This window comes from Puma concolor, chromosome D4 (assembly GCF_028749965.1).
Source record: "Puma concolor isolate L17-30 chromosome D4, mPumCon1.1.hap2, whole genome shotgun sequence".
NCBI classification, from domain to species: domain Eukaryota; kingdom Metazoa; phylum Chordata; class Mammalia; order Carnivora; family Felidae; genus Puma; species Puma concolor.
The window spans coordinates 51,041,538-51,051,774 of NC_141679.1; the positions used below are offsets into that span (position 1 = coordinate 51,041,538).

Consider the following 10,237-nt stretch of genomic DNA (forward strand, 5'->3'; position numbering starts at 1 on the left):
AACAGATCATGTGTTAGGCCATAAAATAATGCTCAATAAATTTAAAAGGATTTAAATCACAGAAAATATGTTCTCTGATCACAATGGTATTAGTTTATAAGTCAACAACAGGAAATTTGGGAAATTCACAAATGTGTGGAAATTACACAGTGGGGCAAAGAAGAAATCACAAACGAGATTTAAAAATTGAGATGCATTTAAATGGAAACACAACATACCAAACCTTTTGATTAGAGAATAATTCCTATTGTAAATGGCTTTACTAAAAATAAAATGGAAATTAAAAACTTTGCCTTCCATCTTAAGAAACTGTAATTTTACTAGTAAACCAAACCCAAGGAAAGCAGGAAAGAAATGATAATGAGTAGAAATAAATGAAATGAAGAATTTTCTAAAATAGAGATAACTAAAAAAGCAAAAGTTGGTTCTTTGAAAAGGTCAACAACATTGACAAAACTTTGGCTAGGCTAAGAAAAAAGAAGTAAGACTCAAATTACTAAAATCAGTAATGGAAGAGAAGGCATCACCACACAATTCACAGAAATAAAAAGAATGATAAAGAAATACTATGAACAAATATATACCAATGTATTATAAAATTTAGATGACATGTGAAATTTTATAAAGATAAAACCTCATGAAATTGACTCAAGAGTAGACCTATGAGATGAATTGGTAATTAAAAAAATATCCACAAGCCCAGACCTCATTGATGAATTTCCCTAAACATTTAAACAAGATTAAAAAAAAAAAAAAAAAAAAGGAATAGTAACCATTCATAAGATCTTCCAAAAATTAAAAAAGGGAACATTTTACATCTCATTCTATTAGGTCAATATAACCCTGAGACTCCAAAAAAAGAATAAGTTACTACAAGCAAAGAAAGCTACAATGTCCATCACTAGAATAAAGAAAATGTGGTACCACAAGTAATAAAGTATTATTCAGCTGCCAAAAAGAATGAAATTCTGATATGTGCTACAACATGAATGAACTATGGAAACATTACACTAAGTCAATGAAGCCAGAAACACAAGGACAAATATTGCATGACTCAACTTAGATGAGGTACCTGTAGTAAGCAAATTCACAGAGACAGAAATTAAAATAGAGGTTACATGGGGCTGAGGGGGGTGGGGAGAGAAGAATGAAAAGTTATTCATTACCTTAATAGGTACAGAGTTTCTATTTGGGATGAAGAAAAAGCTCTGGAAATGGATAGTAGTGATGGTTAAACAACATTGTGAAGGTACTTAGTAACACTGAATTGTGCACCCAAAATGGTTAAAATGAGAAATTTTATGTCATGCATATTTTATCACAATAAATATAACAGTAATGGGGTACCCGGGTGGCTCAGTTGCTTGAGCATCCAAGTCTTGGTTTCAGCTCAGGTCATAATCCCAGGGTTGTGGGATGGAGCCCCATGTTGGGCTTCATGCTGAGAAAAGTAATATTTAAAAAAAAAATTACAGACTCGTGTCTGTAGACCTAATTAACATTGACACAAAAATTCTAGCACACTGAGTCCAGCAACATAAAAAGACTATACACCGTGACCAAGGGTGTTTATCCAAGAAATGCATGAGTTTAAGATTAATAAAAAAAAATTAATAAAAAAATTTTATTTATTTATTAATAAATAAAAGTCAAGATGATAAGACACTTAAACTAGGAATAGAAGGGAACTTCCTCAACTTGATAAAGGACATGTAAAAAAAACAACTAAAAAACCACCTACAGTAACCACTGTACTTAACGGATAAAGACTGAAAGCTTTCCTCTTAGGGAAAGGAACAAGACAAGGATGCCCCCTCTTACCACCACCACGCAATATTCTACTGGAAATTTATGCTACAGAAATCAAGCAAGAAAATGAAATAAAATATATACAGATTGGAAAGGAAAGAGTAAGACTGTGTCTATCTGCAGTTGATATCATCTTCTTTGAAGAAAATCCCAAGGAATTCACTGAAAACTATTAGAGTTAATAAACAGGGGCATGCCTGGGTGGCTCAGTCAGTTAAGTGTCTGGCTCTTGACTTTGGCTCAAGTCATGATCAAGGTTTTTGAGTCCAAGCCCCTCATTGGGCTCTGCGCTGTGTGTAGCCTGTTTGGGATGCTCTCTCTCTCCCTCCCTCTCTCTCTCTCTCTCTCTCTCTCTCCCACTCTGTCCCTTTCCCACTTGTGCATGCTCTCTTTCTCTCTCTCTGTCTCAAATAAATAAACTTAAAAAAAATTAATAGGCATATAAGGGTTCAAGACACAAGATAAAAAGTATTAATTGTATTTTTGTACACTGGCTATGAACAATCTGAAAATAAAATTACAAAAATAATTCCATTTATAATAGTGTTAATACAGTATCTAGGAATAAATTTAACAAAAAAGTTAAAGACTTATACTCTGAAAATTACAAAACACTGTTGAAAGGAATTAAAAGATAAAAAAAACCCACAAGACATTCCATGTTCATGGTTCACAAGACTTAATATTGTTAAATGACAATCCTCCACAAATTGAGCTAGAGATTCAAAGCAACTGCTATCAAAATTATAATCCAGTATTTCTGTAGGAAATACAAGCTGAACCTAAAAGTTATATGGAAATTCCAGGGACCCAAAACAGTTTAAAAAATTTAACAAATATGGAGGAGTCACGTTTCCAACTTCAATACTTACTACAAAGCAATAGTAATTAAGATTGTGTAATACTGGTATAGGATAGAAATAGAGATCAATGTAATAAAATGAGTCCAGAATTTATGTTCATTTATATCTAGTATTTATGATCAACTGATTTTTGACAAAGGTGACAAGACAATTAAATGGCGAAAAAATAATCTTTTCAACAAATGGTGCTGTGACAATTGGATATCCACATTCAAATGAATGTTTGGAACCCCTGCCTCATACCTTATGTAAAAGTCATATAAAAAAGTGAATCCTATGCCTAAATGTAGTAACTAAAACCGTAAAATTCTGAGAAAAAATAAAGTAGTAATAAATCTTTGTGATCTTTGTTTCTTAGATAGGATACCAAAATCACACGTGACAAAGAAAAACAGATGAATTGGAATATATCAAAATGAAGAACTTTTTGTAATGCAAATGATCCAGTCAAGACAGTAAGAATACAACTCAAAGAAAAAATATTTGTAAATACTGTATCTACTAAGACACTTGTATCCAAAATATATATAGAACTCTCAAAACTTGATAAAAAGACAACTAAAAATATATGCAAAGGAACTGAACATATGTGTACAGACATATCCAAGAAGACATACAAATGGCCAAAAAGCACAGAAAAATATGTTCAACATCATTAGGCATTAGGGAAATCAAAATCACAATCAGATACCATTTCATGCCCAATAAGTTGGCTCCACAAAATACAGGTAACAAGCACTAGCGTGGATGTGAAGAAACTAGAACTGTTCACATCACTGATGGGCATATACAACAGTGTAGCTGCTCTGGAAAACGGTTTGGTATTTCCTCAAAAAGTTAAATATAGAATTGTCATTCAACCCAATTATATGCTCAAGAGAAACATCATCATCTGTTGACACAAAAATCTTACAATGTCCATTTATGTACAAATGTTCATTAATAACCAATAAATGGAAATAGCCCAAATGTCCATCAACTGATGAACAGATGTGTATATCCATAAACCGGTCTTATTTGGCAAGAGGAAATTAAGTAATGATGCATACTACAGTATGGGTGACCCTTGAAAACAGTATTCTAAGTGAAAACATTAAGCTGGTCACAACAAAATCCCTTATTATCAGAGTCCTCATTCTAGAAATGTCCAGAAGAGCAAATTACAGAGAAGGTAAGTGAGTGGCTGCCCAAGGCTAGGAGATATGGAGGGCTAGGGGAGTGACAGATGAACGGTAACAGACGATCTCTTTGGGGTGATGGAATTGTGTTAAGATTAATTGTAGTGATTGCACAAGTGGTTGATTTGAGTATATATACTCAAAGTCACTCCAGTGTACACATAAAATGGGTGAATTAATAGGGTATGTGAAGTATATCTCAATGAAACTGTTAATAAAGAGAATCTTCTGAGTCCTTCCTCGCTCTTAATACAAGAATCTGTTATGATGACAACTTCACTTATATCCCCAATGTTTCTAGCAACTGGCAGCTCACTACTCTCTAAGAAACAGCAATTTTATGGGCAGAAGTGTCAGTTATAAAGATCTTCCTCACAATTGAGGTAAGATTTGCTTCTCGTTGCTTTCACTCATGGTCCTTTTCATAACCTTCCAGAGAAGTGGGAATTAGCCTCAACCAAGCCCAAATCTAGTGTTCAGATGTGTGTTTGTCTAACCGTATTTAAAATATTAAAATTTTTAATATTTAAAATATTAAAATACTTTAACATAAAAAGTCTTCGAGGACTAGAAACCTGTAAATATTGACCTTGAATTGCCAAACTGCAATTATCAGTTGGAGCTGAGTAGTGTCTTTCCCCTTTAGATTGCACTTATTGTGTGTATGAGCCATAGTTCCCTGACTCCTTATTACTCCCAGAGTCCACAAAGGCTTTTGAAGATATGCATGGGGACAGGAGCTATGGTTATTGCTCCTGATTTGTAAGGTTTCATTTTGGAAAAAAAAGGCTTTGAGTAGATTTGCAAAGACAAGTGCCTCCAAGAGACCAGATCTGGCCCATAAATGAGCATAAATAGTGGTATGCAATAGGGAGTAGTGGGGACTATGACTCACTTGACAGTATATGCTTCATATAAAGGAGGGGAGACACTGCTCAGATTAATATACTATTGGCCTTGACAAGTGGGCGCCTGAGTGGCTCAGTCGGTTAAGCGTCAACTTAGGCTCAGGTCAGGATCTCAGGGTTCATGAGTTCAAGGTCCACTTCAGGGGAACCTTGCTTCTCTCTCTCACCCTCTCTCTCTGCCCCTTGTGGGATTCTCTCTCTTTCTGTCTTTCTGCCCCTCACTCACTTGAGCCCCCCCCCAAGAAATAAAAAATTAAAATTAAAAAAAAAAGAAAATTATAGGACTAAGACAGTTTTTGTCACTAGAGTGACCAGGGGTACTCTTTACAACTTAAGGATAGGAAAAAGATCCTCCAGGAACCAGTCCCACAGCCTGGTTTCGAAAAAGGGGAAGAGAAAAAGAATAAAGTTGTTTCTTGAGGTTTTTTTTTTTTAATATAATACTTTTGAAGTGTGTGTCTTCAGATATACTGACCTTGTTAACAGCCTCATCCTCTGTTTTATAAACTGTCAAATACTTCTCAACAAAGAGGTTGACATAGCGTTGTCTTACTTCCTCAGGGACTTTGACAGAGGATTCTGATGTGACTAAAGCCCGCTTCCGATGAGCCACTTTGTATTTCGGCATCTTGTTAAACAGAGTTGTTGATTAGCGAAAAGAAAAACACGTTTCTGTTTAAAATTGCTACTATGTGTAGGAAACAAGTACAACTATCTCAGGTAAGTTCTCTATCAATTAAATTCAAAACTAATTTAAAGTTATAAATTCATTAAAAATAAAGTAAATAGGAAGGCGCCTGGGTGACTCAGTCTCATGTTTCCTGAGATCAAGTCCTGCATCGGGACCTGCACAGTGAGGAGCCTGCTTGGGATTCTCTCACTCCCTCACTCTCTGTCCCTCTCCTGCTTGCACACATGTGCTCTCTCTCTCTCTCTCTCAAAAAGAAACATTTAAAAAATAGAATAAATCTAAGGCATAACGTTACCTACGCTCACAAAACGGAGCCATGAGGATGTGGAACCAGTGAAGCTACCTGTGAGTACCCCATTCTAGCTGACCCGATTACTCAAATCATCTCTCTACTCTCCACAGCCAGAATCTTAGAGCTCTGGCGTGCTCTTCTCAGCAAATAGGAAAGTTTGTCACGTACCATTCTTAAGAAGAATTTATGTCCCAACGTCAGTTACCATTTCACAAAGAAAAATGCTCAGATTAAATAAAAGTTACCAAAGATTTATACATACTCAATATTGTCAGTAATATCCCAGCTATAAATTATGTTAGCATTCCTTTAGAAGAACTTATTGATACTTTGAGAACTGTACAATCAGTGAATCTGTCTCACTTTGGGGGGGGGGGGTAAAAAAAAGTTACACTTTCCTGTAGTTGTTCCCTTGAAGCACAAAGATGTTTTAGGAGGAAGAAATCCTTAAAAGTGACAGGTAGTTTTCTGCTGAAGAATACTTAGTAAACAGAAAAAAAAATAATTGCCACAAATAGGAGAAAAATTACTAAGGAGGGACTGCCATCACTGTTGGCATAATTTATGAAAGGTCCACCTGCCTCTCTCTCTCTTTCACATACACACACATATACACCCCTCACTGGATGTCTCTTGAAAGGTATATTCCAACGTGAAACTTTCCTTTGAAAAAAAGTTGAGGAGTCTTAATCAGAGCCACTGAAGTTTTACATCTAAAATATGCCTAATATTTCCAGGAACAGGATAAACAACATAGTTCAATATGGACACACAGACACAAATCCCATCATAAAATGACAATAACTATCTGACAGTAACTAGAAAAAGCTGAAATTTCTCTCTGGTGTCTGCCATGTATCTGAAGGAGGGATCTCCAGGAAAAAAAAATATATATATATATTTTGTTAATATAAAATATATTTTTATATAAAAATATTTTTATATAAAATATAATTACATATATATATATTCAATCTCCCAGGACCTCTATATGTAGACAGGTAAGTTGATTATTAGCACTAAAATTCTGGCCTTCAGACCTAGTTTATAATACCTTTACAGGAAAAGCAGCAACACTTTTCACAGGAATGTGTGATCTGCTTGGTTTTGCATTTGGCTTTTCCCTTGATAGAAATACATCCTGATGAAGCTTGGTTGATGTAAGTGAATTTTCTGAGATGTTTCAATGACAAAAAAAAAAAAAAAAAGAAAAAGAAAGAAAAAAAAAGGTAAGAGTTAATGACATTAGCCTCAGATGATTAGAGTTTAATTATCAATTCAAGGTTTCATAATACTTCCTTTACAGACTATTTTTTTTCTTGAAACAAAATGTCAACACAAAAAATTCCCAATAGCTAACCCCAGTATCATCTATAAGAACAAATTTAGATAATTTATAAAGCAATTCACTTTATGTAGAAATGCTTATAAGGTATTACCATCTATAGCTTAGCATTTAGGGACAAACAGCATACATTATATAAATATCATGCTAATCATATTTTTCACATAAAGTTCCACGTGAATGACTCAGCTATAATTGGTAATATATGGATTTCATAGGAAATGCTTTTTAAAATAAGGTAAAATCCCATTTCTTGACTAAGTGATTTTCTCATACCTCCTGAGACTCTCCTTTGGGTCTGAGAGACTGGACATGTAAATGTAGTTTTCTTTTGTTCTGAAGTGGCAGCAACAAAAGCCTGCCCACTCTTTATGTCAGCCGTGATCTGTGCTGCCTGTTGCTGGGCACGAAGGATGCCAGGGCGACTCATCAGTGGTGCCACTGGCTCCCTGAATGGGCTAAGGATGTCTTTACTGGTTGGAACCTATACAGCATCAACACAAAACGGAAGAATGATTTTAAGAAGTTTTAAAAAGACTGATCATTTCACTATCGCTTTTTGCACAAAGGCTTGTGGAATGGACTACATTTGTAATACCCCATGTGATTCAACACACACATAAGTGGAGTATCCCCAGAAATATGCAGAGATAAAACTGAACCTTTGAAGCATTTAATTTAGTAAAACTTTTGTGAACTGAGAGACATTAATTCTCATATGAAAAGGAGACTTCACTTTGTATGAAGGTTAAAGTGTTAATCAAACTGCTAACAAGACATATCTGGCCAAAGTGACTAGAATTTGAAGTTAAGGAAAGAATTCTTTAGGTAACCAGGCTTAAGTATCAGGTGACTCATAAAGGGAGAAACAGCAGGCTAGCATCAGACTTCTCTACAGCAACATTCATTACAATAAGAGAATGAAGGCGCGCCTGGGTGGCTCAGTCAGTTAAGTGTCTGACTTTGGCTCAGGTCATGATCTCACAGTTCTTAAGTTCGAGCCCTGCATCCTGCTCTGCACTGACAGCTCAGAGCCTGGAGCCTGCTTCAGATTCTGTCTCCCTCTCTCTCTGCCCCTCCCCCGCTCATGCTGTCTCTTTCTCAAAAATAAGCATTAAAAAAAATAATAAAAAAAGAAGAGAATGGAACACCAGAATGTTTAGCTTGATTAGTAACAAATGTCCTATAAAATGTCCTACATTTGTAGGAAATGTCCTACAAAACAAGGAAATAAAATTTCACCCAGACTGATAAGGTTTTTAAAAATATTTAATACCCATTTTTGGTCAAGGTTTGTGGGAAGGGAACTCTGAGACACCACATAGGAATGTACACTGTCACAATCCTTCTGGAAGGCACTATGGTGATATACTTTTAAAATGTTAAAACTATCTTCCTTTGTCCTGTTGCTTACTATTTGTGAGAATTTATTTTAAGGGGGGGGGAATCACTGATAAAACCAACCAATACTTAAATAGAAGAATGGGGGGGGGGAGTTACATAGCAAATTAAAATGAAAACTATAAACACTGTATCATTTGCCAATAAAGGAAAATAATGTTTCCAAAAATTTTTTCCTAAGAGAAGGGGAAAGAAATGATTTTCGTAAGTACCTATATATCTGACCCTTGGATACTCAATATCACCATTTCACAGATAAAGAAAATAAAGCTCTGATCAATTAAATAACTTGCCCAAGGACATCCAACGTCAACAAAGAACTAGAATCCAAGTTCTTATTTGTGACTTGGGAGCATAAACTCTTTTGATGTCATGCAGAGCATTCTGTTGTCAGTGTCTACCAAGTGCAAATAATACAGAGAACTGAGCAGAGAAATAAAGCTTGTTAAATGGCACTTTTTAACACAGAAGTGTTAAAGGAGTACTACTCACACCAGTGCCTTTTAACTTCTTTACATGCCAGCATTTACCATGTTACAAGAGATTTACATGATTTTGAGAATCTACGGTTGATTCCCCCTATTCACCACACTTCTGTTCTATAGAGTCCCACAAACAATGAGTTAGTGAATACTGAACCGTTGCTCCTAGGGCATATACAGAGTCAGGTTCAGGTGAGTCTCTGATCACACTTTTGCCAACCAATCAATAACCTAACCTTGCTTTCTGTGTGTTTCTGTTTAAAGACACCTTAGTTACTACATATTGCTGGTTCATGAACATTGAATTCGTAGTCAATAGCACTGTAACTTATGCCTATAAAAAGCTTATGTAACACATCTCTGTAAGGCAGACTTCTTGCTCTTAGGAACACTGGATGACCCTATATTTGGGGGCCATTTTAAATAGCAAAATCACCAACAAACAACACAAACATGCAAAGAACGCGGCACTAAATAGATTGAGAAAAGGACATATGTTAACAGTATGAGAACTAAAACAAGAAGGCAGCATTGCCTTGTTCAGCCTTAGCTGACAATGTGTGTGGGAGGTAATTTTTTTGCCATGACACAGGCCTACAAAGGTCCCCCAAAACACGAGTCATGATTTTAAGGTTACAAATTAACTTCAGTGAAGAGAAGAATTTGCAAATGCAGAATCTGGAAATACTGAAGATCAACCATAGTCATTTTGGTTAGAAGTCTATGTGATAACAACAACCCTGCTTTTCATGAAAATGTTAGATAATGGAGGAAAAAGTGAATAATGTGGAAAACGCTTACAAACAGAGATCAAGTTACTGAGTGTACACTTGTGCCCCCAGGTGGCTAACAAGACACTAAGTATTGGAATATACTTAAGGCTCAAAATGGCAAGGCATGCATTTTATAAAATAACGTGCCCCGTAAGACAGGAGCTAAGGAACTCACATTGAACTTGGCAATGTGTGCAATTCTCTTTTTGGGTCCAGAAAGGTTTTGATAATACAACTTATCTAATCCCGTTTGCTTTCCTGAAGCCTAGTGGGAAAAAGATAAGAATTACCCAATTTCAGCAGACTACAGGCATATTTAGCACGTTTCCTGAAGAGCCACAGGAATCCAAGCTATAAAATACTAGGCAACTTATTAAGCAATAATTCACACAAAACCTAACTTGAATAATTTGACATGCATACACGACTACAGAGGATTCCTCTAAGCTGGGAAATCAACTGTAACCATGTAATACCGTGGCTTCTGCAGGCTGT

The 10,237-nt window shown here is 35.6% G+C and overlaps 1 protein-coding gene across 1 annotated transcript in view; it reads right to left on the reverse strand.

Annotated features, from left to right (window-relative positions):
* LOC147574869 (RNA exonuclease 1 homolog) overlaps window positions 1-10,237 on the reverse strand; it is a 43,642-nt gene that overhangs the window by 28,212 nt on the left and 5,193 nt on the right. Inside the window, exons 2-5 of the mRNA XM_086685425.1 lie at window positions 9,918-10,007; window positions 7,363-7,570; window positions 6,796-6,914; window positions 5,234-5,386 (exon numbers count right to left, since the gene is read on the reverse strand). Of these exons, the coding sequence (XP_086541551.1) occupies window positions 5,234-5,386; window positions 6,796-6,914; window positions 7,363-7,570; window positions 9,918-10,007 (570 nt within the window). The remainder of the gene's footprint in view (window positions 1-5,233; window positions 5,387-6,795; window positions 6,915-7,362; window positions 7,571-9,917; window positions 10,008-10,237) is intronic.